The sequence below is a fragment of the Microcaecilia unicolor genome, unplaced genomic scaffold (assembly GCF_901765095.1).
Source record: "Microcaecilia unicolor unplaced genomic scaffold, aMicUni1.1, whole genome shotgun sequence".
Taxonomy (NCBI): domain Eukaryota; kingdom Metazoa; phylum Chordata; class Amphibia; order Gymnophiona; family Siphonopidae; genus Microcaecilia; species Microcaecilia unicolor.
Genome location: NW_021963486.1, coordinates 505,140 through 525,964, shown reverse-complemented (window position 1 = coordinate 525,964; position 20,825 = coordinate 505,140). Strand labels below are relative to the sequence as shown.

At 44.3% G+C, this 20,825-nt stretch overlaps 1 protein-coding gene across 1 annotated transcript; it reads right to left on the bottom strand.

The window, feature by feature from the left end:
* Window positions 1-1,046: 1,046 nt before the first annotated feature.
* Window positions 1,047-20,551, bottom strand: LOC115459359 (zinc finger protein 271-like). The gene is given in 4 exon segments (XM_030189196.1): window positions 1,047-1,358; window positions 1,361-3,789; window positions 16,892-17,018; window positions 20,416-20,551. Coding segments are annotated over 4 exon segments (2,841 nt in total). The 5' UTR covers window positions 20,443-20,551; the 3' UTR covers window positions 1,047-1,100.
* Between the last annotated feature and the right edge of the window lie 274 nt (window positions 20,552-20,825).

Sequence of the window (20,825 nt, the reverse complement as noted above, 5' to 3'; positions counted from 1 at the left end):
AAAAAAAATTATTAAAGTGATTTTAACCAACTCAATAATGAAACCTCTTGGTATAAGGACTGGGTTAGGCTCTACTCCTAAGAACATCCTGAATGAGATCAGTGACAGAATCCTGAGAAATGTTATGTGTATAAAGACTCTATATCAAAAGTAAGGCCTAAAATCTCATGACCAATAATGTGTCTTCCAAAACTGAATCATATGTGATGAATCCTTAATGTGTGATGGAATGAGAGGGAGAAATGGATGTAGAAAATCATCGGTGACAATAGATAATGGTTCCAGCATCAAATCAATGGTGGCCACAAGGGGTCCACCAGGAGGGCTAGTTAACGATTTGTGGATTTTACATAGAACCTAAATAGCTGGAGTAACAGGATGGTCAACTTTCAAAAGACCAAACTCTTTTGGAATGAGGAATCCAGTATCTCTACCCAAATAAACACATTTGATCAATTTCCTTTTTCAGATCATTGGTAGGGTTATGATCAAGGGCCTGTAAAAAAAAGTCTTATCTAATAATTGATGTCAATAAAGTGATCTTCTTTATCCAAAATGCCATTTCAATTACAGCTCCAATTGGCATATAAGTTCTTTATTTCCCCTGTTTATTAAGCAGCGCGCTAATGCCTACAGGCTTGGTAAACGGTGGGGGGGGGGGTATATTTGTTACATTGAACCTTTAATACATTTATACTTTTAATCACTTAAGGGCTCTTTTATTAAAGCTTAGTACAAGCTTAACGCTCACATGCTAAGCTTTAGTGAAAGGACCCCTTAGTGTACAAAATTTGATAAAATTTTTTTGTATAATAAATCTACTTTTTCTACTCCCTTTTTGCAGTGTGGACTTAAAAAACATCCATCTGCTAAAAATGTCCAAATCCTGATTTTGGAAAGTCAAAGTTTGGAAGTTTCACATTGCAGTTCATCCAAATACAAAGGGGGCGTGTTGTGGGAGTGTTTGGGGCGGGACTAAGGAGGGCCCAAAAGTAGGACCTCCAGCAGGGATTTCCGAATGGGAAGAAAAGTCCATCTCTAAAAAGAGGGATGTTTTTATCTAGACCTGTTTCAGTCATGTCCAAGTTACAAACAGTTGCTCATTGAGCAGCCGACCACTGTTGCTCTTCTGAGGTTTTTATTGTCAAAAGAGCTTTTACCAAACTCAATACAAACAGTTTCACTCCTGTGTGAATTCTCTGATGCACTGTTAAGTTTGCCTTCAGACGGAAACTTATACCACACTCACAACAGGTAAATGGTTTCACTCCAGTGTGGATTCTCTAGTCCATGGTGAGAAATGATTTGTGCATGAAGTTTTTTCCACACTCAGTGCATGTAAACACTTTCACTTTTGAAATCCTGTATGTCTTTTCTGGTGAATGGTGAGGAGTACCTTCTGACAGAAGCTTTTACCACACTCAATACATGTAAATGGTTTTACTCCTGTATGGATTCTCCAATGCATGGCAAGCACTCCCTGTTGACGAAAGCATTTACCACACTCAGAACACTGAAATGGTTTCTCACCAGTGTGAATTCTTTGATGCTTTGTGAGGTGTGATTTCTGAATGAAGCTTTTTCCACAATCAGTACATGTAAACAACTTCACTCCTGAATGAATGTTCTGGTGCGCTGCAAGGTATGCCTTATTACTAAAGCGTTTACCACAATCAGAACATGTAAATGGTTTCCCTTCTTTGTGGATTCTCTGATGATTTATGAGGGATGCTATCAGACTGAATCTTTTACCACACTCAGTACAAGTAAATGGTTTTGTGTGGATTCTCTGGTGCTTTCTGAGATCTTGCTTCAGGGAGAAGCTTTTACTACACTCAGCACATGAAAATGGTTTCTCTCCAGTGTGGATTCTCCAATGCATAGTAAGTGTTCCTTTCTGACCGAAGCATTTACCACACTCAGTACACATAAATGGTTTCTCTCCAGTGTGGATTCTCTGGTGCTTTATAAGGTCTCCTTTTTGCCTAAAGCTTTTATTACATCCACTACATATAAATGGTTTTACTCCGGAATGGATTCTTTGGTGAATGTTGAGGGCACCTTTGTGAATAAAGCTTTTACCACACTCTAGACATAGAAATGGTTTCACTCTAGAATGGATTTTCTGGTGCATTATAAAATTTGTTTTGTAATAAAAGCTTTTCCCACATTCAGCACATATAAATGACTTCAGTCCTGAATGAATTTTTTGGTGCACTAGAAGGTATGCCTTACTACTGAAGCATTTACCACATTCAGTACATGTAAATTGTTTCCCTTCTGTGTGAATTTTCTGATGGGTTTTTTTCACTCCTATGTGGATTTTCTGGTGTTTTCTGAGGGATGCCATAAAACTGAACTTTTTACCACACTCGGTGCATAAAAATAGCTTCTCTCTGGTGTGGATTCTCCAGTGCATAGTGAGTGTACCCTTCTCACTGAAACATTTACCGCACTCACTGCATGTAAATGGTTTCTCTCCAGTGTGAATTCTCTGGTGCTTTGTTAGGTCTCCTTTTCGCCTAAAGCTTTTACTACACCTACTACATATAAATTGTTTTACTCCAGAATGAATTCTTTGGTGCATGTTGAGCGCATCTTTGTGAATGAAGCTTTTATTACACTCCATACATGGATATAGTTTCAACCCAGAATGAATTTTTTGGTGCCTGTTAAGATTACCTTTGTGACTGAAGCTTTTACCACATTCAGTACATGAAAATGGTTTCTCACCTGTGTGGATTCTCTGATGTGCTGAGAATTCTGGTTTCCGAAGGAATCTTTTACCACATTCAGTACATGAAAATGGTTTCACTCCTGTGTGAATTTTCTGGTGTTTTGTGAGGTCTCCCTTCTGACTAAAACATTTACCACATTCACTACATGTAAATCGTTTCACCCCTGAAAGGATTCTATGGTGTACAGTGCGTTTTACTTTCCTACAGATGCTGTTTTCAAAAGTAGAAGAGGGATATATTCTTTCATCTTTCTGAATTTTCTGGTACTTTGAGAGGTTTGGCTTTCTACAAGAAAGATTTTCAGATTCAGTAGAAGTGACTGATTCCACACCAGTTTGAAATGTTTTATGTTCTATGAATGATTTTCTGTAACTGAAACTTTTCTTATCTTCTGTACCTGAAACTGGTCTCTCTCCTAGTTGGAATTTTGCATTGCTGATGAAGTCTTCTTGCTGGTTGTGATAACCATGATATGAAGATATTCTCTCATCAGAGATATTTTTCTGATATTTTGTAATATTTACTTTATTAATAAAGCCTTTCCCATATTCTGTATTTCTACACTGTCTTGTCTCTTTATTATTTTTCTGATGTTGCATTAACTCTTTCTTCTTAATGATAGGTTTCTCACACTCAGAACATGGAAACTGTGTTGCTTTTACGCATGCTATCTGTTGTCCCTGTGGTTCTCCCTTTTGACCGAAGTCTGTACATTTAGTTAGTCTCTCTTCACCGTCAGCTTCTTGCCCTGATTTCAGAGTTACACGATCACTGAGGAATATCTCACAAATGTCACATAAACATGTTTGATGTCTTGTCTGGTTTCTCTGCTTTTCCTTTGTATGTGTAATATTACTGGTACTGGGCTCACACAGAACTGAACTGTTTGGTGAATATTTTTCTTTATTTTGATTTTTGACCTTTTTGTCCCAATTAGAAAAGGAAGAAGTTTCTTCCTTGTCTCTTTCTGATAAACTTTTTTCCCCTTCAGGCTTCTCACTGAGCTTCTTGTGATGTGGTTCTGTATCACTGTTTCTGGAATAATCTTTTTCTAAGGAAGAACAAAAAAGGAACAGTTAGAATTAGTGTAGGAGAACAGTTTAACTAGTTCAGTAATATAATACCCCTTTCTAAATCTGCCACCCCCCTCTCTGTTGGAAATACATTTCCAAGCTAATCACTGCAAGAGATGCAGATAGAATATAATTATGATTACATTCAAGTTAATATTTAAAAACCCCCTTTCAGTCTTTCCACAGAGGCATAAGAAAAGCCATGATGAGGCAGGACAAGCTCTGCCGAGTCCAGCATCCTGTCACAGTGGCCGGGGTAGGTCACAAGTGCCCAGCATGAAAGGATTCTGCTGCATTTAAAAGTACATTGTTCCACAACACCCTGAAGAAGCAGTAAGCGAAACGCTGGCCACCATTGGTGGGGTGCAGTGTGGTTTTTTTTTTTTTTTTACTATGACTCAGATACGTTTCAATATTTTATGGAAAAAAAAAACATACACAAATGAATACTAAAAACTAATAAAAAATTGATGTAATAATTTTCTAAGGGTTTTTTTTAGCCAGTGAGGTTATTTGCCCTGTCTAATCCTGTAGCAATCACTGTGCTCAGGATGGGGTTCTGAGGGGTTGATATTGTGTATCTGGATTTTCAAAAGGCGTTTGACAAGGTACCTCATGAAAGGCTACAGAGGAAATTGGAGGGTCATGGGATAGGAGGAAATGTCCTATTGTGGATTAAAAACTGGTTGAAGGATAGGAAACAGAGAGTGGGATTAAATGGGCAGTATTCACAATGGAGAAGGGTAGTTAGTGGGGTTCCTCAGGGGTCCATGCTAGGACCGCTGCTTTTTAATATATTTATAAATGATTTAGAGATGGGAGTAACTAGCGAGGTAATTAAATTTGCTGATGACACAAAGTTATTCAAAGTCGTTAAATCACGACAGGATTGTGAAAAATTACAAGAGGACCTTACGAGACTGGGAGACTGGGCGGCTAAATGGCAGATAATGTTTAATGTGAGCAAGTGCAAGGTGATGCATGTGGGAAAAAAGAACCCGAATTATAGCTACGTCATGCAAGGTTCCACGTTAGGAGTTACGGACCAAGAAAGGGATCTGGGTGTCGTCGTCGATAACACACTGAAACCTTCTGCTCAGTGTGCTGCTGCGGCTAAGAAAGCGAATAGAATGTTGGATATTATTAGGAAAGGTATGGAAAACAGGTGTGAGGATGTTATAATGCCGTTGTATCGCTCCATAGTGCGACCGCACCTTGAGTATTGTGTTCAATTCTGGTCGCCGCATCTCAAGAAAGATATAGTAGAATTGGAAAAGGTGCAGCGAAGGGCGACTAAAATGATAGCGGGGATGGGACGACTTCCCTATGAAGAAAGACTAAGGAGGCTAGGGCTATACAGCTTGGAGAAGAGACGGCTGAGGGGAGACATGATAGAGGTATATAAAATAATGAGTGGAGTGGAACAGGTGGATGTGAAGCGTCTGTTCATGCTTTCCAAAAATACTAGGACTAGGGGGCATGCGATGAAACTACAGTGTAGTAAATTTAAAACAAATCGGAGAAAATGTTTCTTCACCCAACGTGTAATTAAACTCTGGAATTCGTTGCCGGAGAAAGTGGTGAAGGCGGTTAGCTTAGCAGAGTTTAAAACGGGGTTGGATGGTTTCCTAAAGGACAAGTCCATAAACCGCTACTAAACGGACTTGGAAAAATCCAAAATTCCAGGAATAACATGTATAGAATGTTTGTACGTTTGGGAAGCTTGCCAGGTGCCCTTGGCCTGGATTGGCCGCTATCGTGGACAGGATGCTGGGCTCGATGGACCCTTGGTCTTTTCCCAGTATGGCATTACTTATGTACTTATGTTAAAAGTATCTGAAAAAATACATGATTGTTTTTATAACATAGTAAGTGACGGCAGATAAAGACCTGTACAGTCCATCCAGTCTGCCCAACAAGATAAACTCATTTTACATGGTATGTGTTACTTTATATGTATACCCGAGTTTGATTTCTCCCTGCCTTTCTCTGGGCACAGACCGTAAAAGTCTGCCCAGCACTGTTCCTGAACTAAAAGTTCTGAAGCTAACGTCGAAGCCCCTTAAAATTTACACTCCAGCCCATCCCTATCCAGTCACGATCAGGGCGTGGACCGTAGAAATCTGCCCAGCACTGGTTTTGCTTCCCAATTACTGGCGTTGCCACCCAATCTCCGCTAAGATTCCGTGGATCCATTCCTTCTAAACAGAATTCCTTTGTGTTTATCCCACGTTTTGTTCTATTTCTTGTTTAGTGATGTGTTCTTTTGGAATTCAATGTGTGCTTCACAGCCTGTTTTTTATTGTAGTCACTGATTGATAAAACACTTATGTGGGGCTTTTTATTTCCATCCTCTGCTCCTTCAGCAGTCCAAGTTCCAGATCAGGCTTTTGACTTAGCCTTGGGCTTTGTTGGTTCAGGGACTTGGTCATTCTTTGAAAATCCTTCTCTCACACAGCTGTCAATAGCCTCTATGAGAAAGACAATTTCTATTCTGGATCCCATTCCTTCATCATGGACTGAAATTCCTATCCATGGTTTACTATCTCAAGTTCTTTAACAGCATTTGAGTGGACCATTTTGGACTCCTTCTTTCTATTTTTTTTTTTCTTTTTCTTCACTCTGATGACTTCTCTATTTAAATATTGTATTTGTTTTACCACTGGATTGGCGTTCGTCTTTTCAGTCTATTGTATGCCACTTTGAGCCTGCATCCTGTGGGGAAAAGGTGGGGTATAAATGCGATAAATAAATAAATAAATACTGCTTGCTTATCTTTTGTCCAGGTTCTTTCCATTTGGAAGACAGCTGTAGTGAAACCTATCTTGAAGAAACAATCTCCTGACCCCTCAGTAGTTAGTAACTATCATCCAGTTTCACCACTGCCTTTTCTTTCCAAAATCACTGAGAAAGTGGTATTTCACCAACTCAGTACTGGTTCTATATTCAAATAATTCAAGAATTCTATTTGAACATTACCCATTCATACAATTAATTTCACTTCTTCTTTCCTCCCTAATCCTATCTAGCCCTAATTGAAGCCATATTTATTCATCTTTACTTCTTTATTTACAAAATTATGATTTAATCTTACTACTACCACTTAACATTTCTAGAGCGCTACTAGGGTTATGACCCTTTGCCCATGGCACCACTTCCATCGCCACTGTCATAGACCCCAACACCTGGGCATAGTCCCAAGTCTGAGGCCTGCTCTAATGCAGAAGAACCTGCACCTCTCCCATCTGCACCTGACAAGGAAGATCTTGACCTGCCTCATGTTGAAGAGCACCCCCAGATTCTCCAACAATTGAGAGAGAACCAATCTGCTCCTCGCAAAATTGATCACCCAGCCCAACGACTAAAGATGGACCACTGTAGCTGTTACAGACTTGGTGGAGGAGTGGCCTAGTGGTTAGGGTGGTGGACTTTGGTCCTGAGGAACTGAGTTCGATTCCCGGCACAGGCAGCTCCTTGTGACTCTGGGCAAGTCACTTAACCCTCCATTGCCCGCCGCATTGAGCCTGCCATGAGTGGGAAACCACGGGGTACAAATGTAACAAAACAAAAAAAAGCTTCATCTCTGGCTGTCTTCAAATCTAAGCTAAAAGCCCACCTTTTTGATGCTGCTTTTAACTCCTAACCCTTATTCACTTGTTCAGAACCCTTACTTTATCATCCTCAATTTAATATTCCCTTATCTCTTGTTTGTCCTGTTTGTCTGTCCTAATTAGATTGTAAGCTCTGTGGAGCAGGGACTGTCTCTTCATGTTCAAATGTACAGCGCTGCATACGTCTAGTAGCGCTTTAGAAATGATAAGTAGTAGTAGTAGTCGGCAAAGGACAAGGCCCGAATGAGTAAATTGTCGAGGAACGGATGAACTCATATCCCCTGATGTCGCAGGTAGGCCACGACCACCACCATAACCTTGGAAAATGTCCACAGAGGTGTGACAAAACCAAAGGGAATTGCCTTGAACTAAAAGTGGCAGCCCAACACTGCAAACCTCAGAAACCATTGGTGAAGAAGTCAAATGGGGATTTGAAAGTATGCCTCCTTGAGGTTTAGCGCCACCAAAAATTCCCCCAGTTACACAGAAACTATCACAGATCGCAAGATCTCCATGCGAAAGTACAAAACTCTCAGGCACTTATTCAGACTCTTGAGGTCTAACTTTGGATGAAAGGTACCCACCTTTTTGGGAACTACAAAGTAAATCAAGTACCTTTTCTGTCTCCACTTCTTGCAAGGGACCAGAACCACTGCATCCAGGGTGAGCAAGGACTTCACGGTTGCCTGAACTGCCAATGCTTTGTCACCCCTTTGACAGAGAGACTCCAAGAACAGCAGTGCGATTGGGCGGAAAATATCTAGTTTGTAGCCTTCCCTGAGAATATCCAAGACCCACTGGTCTGATATAATGGAGACACACTCCTCCACAAAGCCTTGAAGATGATCCCCCCACCGGAAGTGGGGAGGCATGGGCCTGCCTCGTCTCATTGGGTAGTACTGGATGCCCCCACGGTCCTCCATAACTGGTGAGCAGACATCCTGTCCAAACGAAAGGAAGACGGCATAGCCTGAAACCACAACCACTGCCCACACTGTTGGCAACCTGGTCTGTAGCGCCTGTGTTCCCAAAATCTAGACCAGGGGACCTCAGAGTCACATGAGCAGAAATTCTCACTTTGTCCTCGGAACTCTCCCAGCTCCTTGACCAGGTTACTTAGATCCTCCCCAAAGAGGCATTTGTCCCTGAAAGGGAGTTCCACCAGCTGATACTTGGCAGCATTTGCAGCCCAATTCGCAACCACAGTTGCCTCCGAGCCATAACTGCCAAGGACATACCCCAAGCCAAGGCCCGGAGTATATCGTAGATCCTGTCCACTAACAGGCTTATTTTCGAAAGAGAAGGACGCCCATCTTTCGACACAAATCAGAAGATAGGCGTCCTTCTCACAGGGTCGCCCAAATCGGCATAATCGAAAGCCGATTTTGGGTGTCCCCAACTGCTTTCCATTGCGGGGAGAACCAAAGTTCACAGAGGCGTATCGGAGGCGTAGCGAAGGCGGGACTTTGGCGTGCTTAACACTTGGACGTCCTCGACCCATAATGGAAATAAAAAGGGCGTCCCTGACGAGCACTTGGACGCCTTTACCTGGTCCTGTTTTTCTTACGACCGTGCCACAAAAAGGTGCCCGAACTGACCAGATGACCACCGGAGAGAATCCGGGATCACTTCCCCTTACTCCCCCAGTGGTCACTAACCCCCTTCCACCCTCAAAAAAACTCTGTAAAAATATTTTGTGCCAGCCTCAAATGTCATACCCAGCTCCCTGACAGCAGTATGCAGGTCCCTGGAGCAGTTTTAGTGGGTGCAGTGTACTTCAGGCAGGCAGACCCCCCCCCACCCCCACCTGTTACACTTGTGGTGCTAAGTGTTGAGCCCTTCAACCACCCCACAAAACCCACATGTAGGTGCCCCCCTTCACCCATAAGGGCTATGGTAGTGGTGTACAGTGGTGGGTAGTGGGTTTTTTTTGGGGCGGTTGGGGGGCTCAGCACACAAGGTAAGGGAGCTATGTGCCCTAGGTTGCCCGGTTGGTGTCCTGGCATGTCAGGAGGACCAGTGCACTACAAATGCTGGCTCCTCCCACGACCAAAGGGCTTGCGTTTGGTCGTTTCTGAGATGGGCGTCCTTAGTTTCCATTATTGCCATAAATCAGAAACGACCAAGTCTAGAGACAACCATCTCTAAGAACGACCTAAATTTCACGATTTGGACATCCCTGACTGTATTATCGAAACGAAAGATGGACGTCCATCTTGTTTCGATATTACGGGTTTCCCCGCCCCTCCACCAGGATGTTTTGCGTGGACGTCCTCAGCAAAACTTGGGCATCCCCTTCGATTATGCCCCTCGTAAGCCAGCCTTGCCTCCAACTGGACAGAATGGAGCTTTTCCTGCACCGATTGCTGGTGCCATTTCAAGCATGCTCATGCTACAAAGGAGCTGCAGATGGTCGTCTGGAGAGCCAGGAAGGCCACCTCAAAAGACTGCTTTAGAGCATGCTCAATTTTCCTGATCTGTAGTGGAGGAGTAGCCTAGTGGTTAGTGCAGTGGATTTTGATCCTGCTGAACTGAGTTCGATTCTCACTGCAGCTCCTTGTGACTCTGGGCAAGTCACTAAACCCTCCATTGCCCCTGGTACAAAATAAATTACCTGAATATATATAAACCGCTTTGAATGTAGTTGCAAAAAAATCAGAAAGGCGGTATATCAAGTCCCATTTCCCTTTCCCCTAAAGAAATACCTCCTTCCACTGGAATGGTGGTCTTCTTCGTGACCACTGTCATCAACAAGTCCACACATTACTACTACTACTACTTAACACTTCTAAAGCGCTACTAGGGTTACGCAGCGCTGTACAATTTAACAAAGAAGGACAGTCCCTGCTCAAAGGAGCTTACAATCTGCCCAAACCTCCCTCTTGTTCTCTTCATTTGAATAACTGACCACAGATTAAGACTATAAATTAAGAGATGTGTCAAGGGTCAGTGGAAGCTATGAAGAGTGGGTGGGACAGACTGAACTAGGCCCTGCTGCGTTTTGTATAGGCTGTCTGTGAATGTACTAGGCTGTAGCAGTTAAGTTTAAGCTTCTAGCTGAAAGTTTTAAGTTTAACTATGGAGAAAAGTTTTACACTATTTAAACCAGTTAATAAATAAAGTTTGGTTTTTTATACACACACAAAAAAATTAAAAAGAACCTCCAAGAAGCCACATTCTGCATGCAGTATAACACCTTTGTTTTCTGGCCATTTCATTTTTCTAATCACGTTGGTCTCAGTCTCTGGTTCCTGCTTTCCTCTATCTTCTCTTAATTCTTTTTCCAGGGTCTCTACTACATCTGGCATTTCTTTTGTCCCCTCCTGTCTTCCTCACCTTCTCTCCCACATCCATCTTGGACGCTGATTTGCCTCTCAGCTTGCTTCCACTAATTTTCTCCTTATATATTCTCTATAATTTCACTTCTCTCCTTAAAATTCACTCTTCAATCTCCCTCTTTTTACTGCATCTACCTACCGCTTTTCATCTTTCCCTCATCCCAGCCCCCTTTCCCCATCTTTCTTTCCTTTCCCAACCTTCCAGAAACTTCTCACTCCCCCATGTCTAACATCTCTCCCCCTCACTCTCCTCCATCTAGCATCTTCCCTATCTTGTACCCTCTCTCCCTCTGTTCAGTGTTCCCCCACTCACTTTCCCTAACCCCTTTGGGTCCAACATCCCCCTCTCTCTCTCTCTGCACCTCACTGCTTCTTCAACCACTAACCCCCCTCTCTCAATACTTCTGGGGCCATCACCCCCCCCCCCCCCCCCCCAGTCTCACCAAATCTGCTGCTGCTCACTGACCAAATGAAGCAGTAAGCACAGGGTCGGTCAGACTTCAGTGCATTTCCAAGACCTGACAGTCCTACCCCCACTGACACGAACTTCTGAAGTATGCCTTCAGAGGAGACGGATCAGCAGCGTGTTTGAAGAATGCCAGAATCTAAACAGCCCCAGACATACTCTTTCTTTCATAGAGTGGGGGTTAGGAGATGGGGCCTGCAGTTGCGGAAGAAGGTCAGAAGCAGGGGCGTAGCCAGACACCCAATTTTGGGTGGGCCAGAGCCTAAAGTGGGTGGGCATAAAAATCCCATCCGGCATCTCTCCCTCCACTCCCCCCCCCCCAGGCGACCAATAATTTCTCAATTCCACCCTCCCCTCCTTCCCTTCATACTTTTTCAAACCTTCAGTGCTTCACTGTCAGCAATCAATGACTCATACCTGCTGCTCTCACCAGTCCAGAGCATTCCCTCTGACCTGGTACCACTATTGTGGAAACAGGAAGTTACATCAAAGGGAAGGCTCTGAACTGGCACGAGCTGCGGGTATGAGTCGCTGTTTGTGAAACATTGAAAAATTGAAAAGGTACAGAGAGGTTGGGGAGGTTGAGTTGACAGATGCCAAAATGCCTTTGGAGGAGGGGAGGGAGAGATGCTGGGAGTCTTCTGCTGACAAGGCTTGAGGCTCGCCAGCCACATCAGAGTTGTGCCACTTATGGGTGGGCCTGTATACAGCACGACTGTATACAAAATCATTCACGCAGATGCCCCACTCTATATGTTAAACCTAGTGGACTTACCGCCCAGAAATGCCAAAAGATCAGCCCGCAAATTCCTCAATCTGAACTTTCCCAGCTGTAAAGGAATGAAATACAAACAGGCTTATGCTACTACCTTTGCGTACAAAAGCGCACAGTCTTGGAACGCACTACCCATGGCCCTGAAAACCATGACCAATCTAACCAGCTTTCGCAAAGCTCTGAAAACACATCTCTTCAACAAAGCCTACAAAAGTCACCCTCAATGAAACAAATCATTCCCTAAACTACCCAAGTACACCAAAAAACACCTCTCACACGACCTTACCTAACACCTTCCATCTAAATCTTCTTTCACCGCTGGTTGTGATCAACTGTTTTTTAAATCATGTAACGACGTTATCATATCTATACTCTGTAAGCCACATTGAGCCTGCAAAAAGGTGGGAAAATGTGGGGTACAAATACAATAAATAAATAAATAAATCTTAGCACATCCCACTAACCAATCACACATGCTTATGTCACCCGACTACTAGAAACTTCTCTCCCACCATACCTTTGTCTCAAATTTCATTCCCCTTCCTGCAGCACCTATCCTCTCACCACTCGGTTGACTGCCAGATCATGGTCCCAATTTTAGCACTCAGGATGCAGGGGCCACACCCCAACTCAATCTGAAGGCTCTGGCCCTCTCGGCATAGATATTGAAAGGCTAACGCTGGCCCCCTTCCAAAATGCTCTGGAGCTTACAAACAAAGCAGCCAGATACCTACGATGTACTCCTTCAACTGGAAAAGGTTACAAACCTGGTGATCAGCAGCCCGACTGATCCCTTTCTCATGCGATCCCAAAAGGCTAAGCATCCCAGACCCCACGCACATTCTTTCTCTCTGAATTTCAGATTACATCACCCTCTGTTATGGAAAAGCAGGCCTTTTCCTAGTTGACAAAGTTAGTTGCACCAGCTCAGAGCCATGGCCACCACACTGACCAACCTCCAAACATCTCCCCTGGAGGACATCTGCCGGGTAACCACTTGGTCCTCAGTCCACATCTTCACCAAGCACTACTGCTTGGTCACCTGCTGCAGGCCAAGACTTAATTTGGCTGTACAGTCCTTCAGACAATACTCACCCCTCTTACAACTGGTTCAGACAACTTCGTGGCTCCTGCCACGAAGGACTCTAGTGTGTATTCGTTATGCTTTTCCTGAAGTTTATGTTAATAATTATGATAACGTGTTTAAGTTTACACTACATACCAAAATTATAAATACTCCCGCACACAAGTAAAACCAAAGGATCAACCAAACAAACATGCCTGTGTGTTTATCAATGCTCAAAATTGCAAAATATTATGAAATGAGGGTAGGCGACCTCATAGCCCTGCCAACCAGAAACTCAACCAGAACATCACGAACATACTTAAATCTTCACCACCCTAGCTGCAAAGGACTCAAGTACAAATCAATTTATGGATCCAGCTTCAGGAGCGGAGGAGTAACCTAGTGGTTAGTGCAGTGGACTTTGATCCTAGGGAACTGAGTTTGATTCTCACTGCAGCTCCTCGTTACTTTGGGCAAGTCACTTAACCCTCCATTGCCCCTGGTACTAAATAAGTACCTGAATATATGTAAACCACTTTGAATGTAGTTGCAAAACAAAAATCTCAGAAAGACGGTATATCAGGTCCCATTTCCCTTTCCCCCTCTGGAGTGCACTACCAAAAGCCGTTAAAACAACATACGACCACCTCAACTTCCGGAAATCACTAAAGACCAACCTGTTCGAAAAGGCATACCCTACTGACCCAACTTAAATGCCTGAACCAAGCAACACAAAGAAACCAAAACTTGTAATGAACACTATGAACACTATATAACTCCTCTTCTCTACGATTCCCCTAATGTGTCTGTAACACATTTATGTCATTGACAATAACATCACTCTGTATTTGTTTCATCACCGGAGGTGGCTAACGCCTCACGGTAATATGTAAGTCACATTGAGCCTGCAAATTGGTGGGAAAATGTGGGGTACAAATGTAACAAATAATAAAACATGAGTCTTCAGTCTAAATATGTTGCTCATTTAAATAGGGCCAAGCACAGATCTAATTGTCAAGTTCATAGTGCAAAAATGTCCATAAATCAAATATATGTTCAATAACTCACAATCCTTCTAAACAAGCACTTATCTGAAATTATTGTGAAATCTCTATGATGGAGCATTAACTCTGCAGTTCCATCACCCAACTCCATGGTGAGTTTCATTGCCTGCTTCGGAGGATGGAAACCAGATAAAGGTTTGGGTATTTTTATTGCAGGATTGTGAGTTATTGAACATACATTTATGAGCACGCAACTTTGGAATACACTGCCGCGCAACTTAAGAATGACTTACGAACAAACCTCCTTCCGCAAATTACTGAAGACTCATCTGTTTGAAACAATTTATGGCAAGAGCCAAAACACATAGAGTCCACACTCACTGATCATCAATGCTCCATACATCCACTCCTAACCCTCATCCCCCGTAATTCCACATCACTCATACATCTGCTCACAGGAATATGTACACCATATATCTCTGTGTCTTAACACTGCCCTTTAAGCTTCCCATTGTCTCTTTCCAACGTTTCAATGTTGATGTCCCGTTGTCTTATTCTTAATGATACTTCGATGGTTTCACAAAACTTGTACAATGTAACCTATAACCAAGTTGTAACAAATGTATTTCCATTATTCATATCTTATTGTAAGCCACACTGAGCCCGCAAAGAGGTGGGAAAATGTGGGATACAAATGCAATAAATAAATAAATAAACAATGTTGCAGCACAAAGCAGCCTTGGGATCTGTTTTTCTCGGTCAAACAGTATCTCGCATCCTACCACAGCTCCACATCAGGCTATTAAAGGGGGCCCATATTCACTCCAAGGTCTACACACATCACCCCTTTATACCCTTCAGCTTTGGAGTCACCTTTATATTGGTGACGCATTCTGATTGTCCATGGAGAAAGCAACTTATTAACCTGTAACAAAACTATTCAAGGTTGGTAAAACACGTGCAGACTGTGAAATATTGCAGGAAGACCTTAAGAAATTGGAAGGCCGGGTGTCCAAAAGGCAGATGAAATTGAATGTGGACAAATGCAAGGTGATGCACATTGGAAAGAATAATCCGAATCACAGTTACCTGATGCTAGGGTCCACCTTGGGGGTCAGCGCTCAAGAAAAAGATCTGGGTGTCGTTGTAGATAATATGCTGAAATCTTCTGTTCAATGTGCGGCGGCGGCAGCCAAAAAAAAGCAAACAGGATGCTAGGAATTATTAGGAAAGGGATGGTGAATACGATCGAAAATACAATAATGCCTTTGTATAATGCGTCCGCACCTTGAGTATTGGCGTTCAGTTCTGGTCGCTGTATCTCAAAAAAGATATAGCAGAATTAGAAAAGGTTCAAAGAAGAATGACTAAAATGATAAAGGGGATGGAACTCCTCTAGTATGAGGAAAGGCTAAAGAGGTTAGGGCTCTTCAGCTTGAAAAAGAGGCGGATGAGGGGAGATGTGATTGAAGTCTACAAAATCCTGAGTGGTGTAGAACGAGTAGAAGTAAATCGATTTTTTACTCGTTCCAAAAGTACAAAGACCAGGGGACACTCGAGGAAGTTACATAGAAATACTTTTAAAACAAACAGGAGGAAATATTTTTTCACTCAACGAATAGTTAAGCTCTGGAACTCTTTGTAAGAGAAGGTGGTGATAGTGGTTAGAGCATCTGGGTTTAAAAAAAGGTTTGGACAAATTTCTGGAGGAAAAATCCATAGTCTGCTATTGAGACAGACATGGGAAGCAACTGCTTGCCCTGGGATTTGTAGTACGGAGTGTTGCCAGGATTTGGGTTTTTGCCAGGCACTTGTGACCTGGCTTGGCCACTGTTTGGAAAACCGAATACTGGGCTAGATGGACCCTTGGTCTGACCCAGTATGGCTACTCTTATGTTCTTATGTTAAAACGAACCAACCATCCATGATCCTCTGTTGGATTAATCTGCCAAGGCTACCTTAGGACTCTCTTAAGCAGGAAGTGAGAAAGCTACAGGTAGGGGCTCCTGGCTCATTACATGATGTCTGCATTGTATGACTGATTTATGGGGCTGTCTGTGGAGAATCATTATTACAAATAACTAACTTTGCTTTTTTAAATTTTCTATCAACTTCTCTCACATTCTCAGAGATAGAATATCGCTGAATTACTCATTCATTCTGTTTCCTGCTGAATTGCTACCGACATCAGCCATGGGATTTGGCATAAGGAAGGGATAGGTTTGTTTGGCTGTTTAATCAAAAAGTTTCAATATGATTGAAGATAGCTTCTTACTTTTCCCCCTCCCAAAGTGACTCCACCATGTCTAATCCCATAGATAATGCTGCTACTGAAACCGAATGGCCTCATTTCAGCCCCCCCCCCCCCCCCCCCCCACGGTCATTCTGTTCATTTACAGAAACACAAATTGAAAATGCCCTCATTTGTCACATTTGTCATTAGTTTTAAATCAAATGCACAGCACTAGTGCCAGTGGCATGAGCTGATCAGAAGCACCATACTTCTGATTACATTTAAAGGCTGTTTCCATGTATACTGTTGCTACAAAATCCTGATTATTTGTGCTCCCTCTGGCTTTCAGCCCTGCTCGAGAACTGGAAGTGGATTTGTCCCTGATTTAAAGATAATAAAACTGGTAAGACACATAGGATGGTCTAAACGTTCCTCAGACCTCGCATTAACACTGCCATCCTCAGATACAGAATAGAGCTGAGACAGGCTGTGATCATACTTGGAGATTTCTGGACTAAAGATGGTACAGGAAAATGGCTCAAATTAATGAAATCAGCTTCTGTGTCTGCCAAAAATGCAGTCCTTACCTAGTGAGATCAGGGTCTCATAATTCTCCTTCATCACCTCCCTGTAAAGCTCCTTCTGACCTTCATCCAAATACTCCCACTGCTCCTGGGAGAAATAGACAGCGATATCCTCAAACGTCACTAGCAACTGAAACACAAACCAGAAACACAGTCAGTGACATGTGGAGGAGCTCAGAATGTATTAGAGTTCAGCTGACTTTATTCTCCTAATATTATATCATTTAAAATAGGATTCCAGGACCCCCCTTTCCCAGAAATTTCCAGATGTTTCCCCTTATGTGGCCCAAGACTCTGATTCCTCTGTATACTCCAAGGTTTGCAAATCTAATTATGAACTTAGGCGCCCACATACCAGATCTAAGGCTGTCACAGGTTCTCGTGCATACCCTGTTAGGCTAGCATTCGATAAAGTAAAGTACAGTAGGTGCCTGTATTCCTTTATAGAACAACAGAACTATTATGGAATTACCCTCATAATGTGCCTGTCAGTCCCTCAAAGCTTTAAGAGGACTGAGGATCACAAGCATTAGAATCTGAGTCAGCCCTTGATCCCCTGTACCTTTAAGAGGCTGATCTGAATGAGAAGCACCGCTGCTCTTAGGAAAGATACCGTACTGTCTCTAAAAATCCCCAGGCTATTATTAGAAACACTGGGTTTTCTGAAGTCTAGGGTGGCTATTAATAGAGGCATCATTTCTCTCCTCCAGCTGTCCTCCACAGGATGATCATTTCTCTCCTCCACCCTGTCCCCCACAATAACCCCATTTCTGTCCTCCACCCTGCTTCCTGCTGTAACTGGCATTTCTCTCCACCACCCTCCGCCTCTTCCTCCTCCTCCCCCCATCCCCAAGACGACAAGATATCTCTTCTTGCCTTGTCTTGAGGTTATGGTGCTGGGTGAGGGGCCTTGAGCATCTGAACATGTGAAGATCTTAAAGGCTCTTCATTAGACCAGCAGCAGAACCTCAAGTAAGAAGAGAGATCTGGTTGTCTTGGGTGGGGTGGAAGAGGATTATTGGGGAAATCATAATTTGGTTTTAAAACCAAATTTTCTAGGGAGTTTGGGTCCTGAAGCAGGGGGGAGGTGGATGATTATTGGGGGTGAGCAATTATTAGGGAGAATATGGTATGTTAAATTCCTAAGCCAGCAAAGGTTTTCTTTTCACTTTTGGCAGGTATTTACTTCCTCCTTCCCCCCCACCCCCCAAGCAGTTTGCAGGATTAACTATTTGCCTACATTTGGGCAGAGCTGCCTAGTTATCCATCCAATCCTAAGAGGGAGATTTCAGGCCAGTCCTAGATTTCAGGCAGCCCTGCCTTGGGGGACTGTGTAAAAGCCAGATCCGTTTTTTACCTCTTGCCCTGTCTTGGTGCAACATGAAAACTATAGCATTGATTTCAATAGTATGCAAGTTCAAAACCAGAACTGGTTAAAGTCTCCCTTCTGGAGTTGGGTAACAACCCTGATGCTCAGAAGCAAATGTGGGCCCTAGAGGCCATTAGCACCGAAATAGTGACTGCATTTGCAAGCGCAGAATGCTCAGAGCCGACGAGTGCATGAACCAACGAACTAGCCGGTTCTCAGCACAATGAGCATGCAAATGTATCCTGAGGTCATTCCCTAATCCTCCCCAATGCTCAGCGGCCAGTGCACCAAATAAGGGTGCTCTTCCCACTGTAAACCCTATGCCAGCTCGGAGTGTCAGGAGAAGCTCAGCCCCTATCCGAGATGTTAGCCATCTGGTCACGCGCTCTAAGTAGCCCGAGAAAAATAAACAGCGAAGAGGGACAGAACCAGCTTCTTTTATGAGGTCCGAAGTCTGGGGAAAGAACAGGGGGAGGGAAGGAATATGACTGTAAAGATATCACATGGAGCAAAAACTGAGAGTGTCATAGAGCAAGAAATGGATTGAGCAGTGCCAGGCTCATTTCGTCTTCTGCTTGTGTATCAGAGGCTGCCTGGCATTGCCCGGCACTGCATCCCCTGCTGCCCACCTCCTGCCAGTCTCCTACCTGCTGAGCACAAAGCCCTGCAGCCATTCTCCTGCCCTGGCTCCCTCTTTGCTGGCTCAGGAGCAGCAGCCCTGTGAAGGGAGGGGAACCAGGAAGAAGAACTTTCTTTTATGTGTATCAGAGGTTGCATGACATTGCCTGGTGCTGCATCCCCTGCTGCCCACCTCCTGCCAGTCTCCTACCTGCTCAGCACAAAGCCCTGCAGCCATTCTCCTGCCCTTCTCCACAGCACCATTTCCAGCTCAGGAGCAGCAGCCCTGTGAAGGGAGGGGAACCAGGAAGAAGAACTTTCTTTTTGGTCTGCTTGCTCCATGCACCATGTGTGTATCAGAGGTTGCATGACATTGCCTGGCACTGCATCCCCTGCTGCCCAGCTCCTGTCAGTCTCCTACCTGCTGAGCACAAAGCCCTGCAGCCATTCTCCTGCCCTTCTCCACGTGAAGGGAGGGGAACCAGGAAGAAGAACTTTCCATGCACCATGTGTGTATCAGAGGTTGCATGACATTGCCTGGCACTGCATCCCCTGCTGCCCACCTCCTGCCAGTCTCCTACCTGCTGAGCACAAAGCCCTGCAGCCATTCTCCTGCCCTGGCTCCCTCTTTGCTGGCTCAGGAGCAGCAGCCCTGTGAAGGGAGGGGAACCAGGAAGAAGAACTTTCTTTTATGTGTATCAGAGGTTGCATGACATTGCCTGGTGCTGCATCCCCTGCTGCCCACCTCCTGCCAGTCTCCTACCTGCTCAGCACAAAGCCCTGCAGCCATTCTCCTGCCCTTCTCCACAGCACCATTTCCAGCTCAGGAGCAGCAGCCCTGTGAAGGGAGGGGAACCAGGAAGAAGAACTTTCTTTTTGGTCTGCTTGCTCCATGCACCATGTGTGTATCAGAGGTTGCATGACATTGCCTGGCACTGCATCCCCTGCTGCCCACCTCCTGCCAGTCTCCTACCTGCTGAGCACAAAGCCCTGCAGCCATTCTCCTTCCCTTCTCCACGTGAAGGGAGGGGAACCAGGAAGAAGAACTTTCCATGCACCATGTGTGTATCAGAGGTTGCATGACATTGCCTGGCACTGCATCCCCTGCTGCCCACCTCCTGCCAGTCTCCTACCTGCTCAGCACAAAGCCCTGCAGCCATTCTCCTGCCCTTCTCCACAGCACCATTTCCAGCTCAGGAGCAGCAGCCCTGTGAAGGGAGGGGAACCAGGAAGAAGAACTTTCTTTTTGGTCTGCTTGCTCCATGCACCATGTGTGTATCAGAGGTTGCATGACATTGCCTGGCACTGCATCCCCTGCTGCCCACCTCCTGCCAGTCTCCTACCTGCTGAGCACAAAGCCCTGCAGCCATTCTCCTGCCCTTCTCCACAGCACCATTTCCAGCCCCTGTGAAGGGAGGGGAACCAGGAAGAAGAACTTTCTTTTTCGTCTGCTTGCTCCATGCACCATGTGTGTATCAGAGGTTGCATGACATTGCCTGGCACTGCATCCCCTGCTGCCCACCTCCTGCCAGTCTCCTACCTGCTGAGCACAAAGCCCTGCAGCCATTCTCCTGCCCTTCTCCACTGCACGATTTCCAGCCCTGGCTCCCTCTTTGCTGGCTCAGTGCAGCCCAGCTTCTCTCCTAATGGTTTCAGCCTTCAGACAGAGAGAAAGGGACATGGGCAAACAAGAGGGCAGGGCAAAGTCTAAGTCTGGGAAGTTGAAACAGAACAGAGAAAAGAGAAGCATAGGAGAGGGAGGAAGGAGGGAGGGTGGGGGACAGCCACTTCTGACTGCTGTCATCTACTGGTCACTCCCAGCACTGACACCAGAGTAGCTGATAACAGTATACACTATTCCAGACTCAATCTATGAATCTTTATTACAGGAGAATTTGTACACCGGTCACCCTCTGGACCGTTACAGTCGGTCCAGAGGGCGGCAACGAA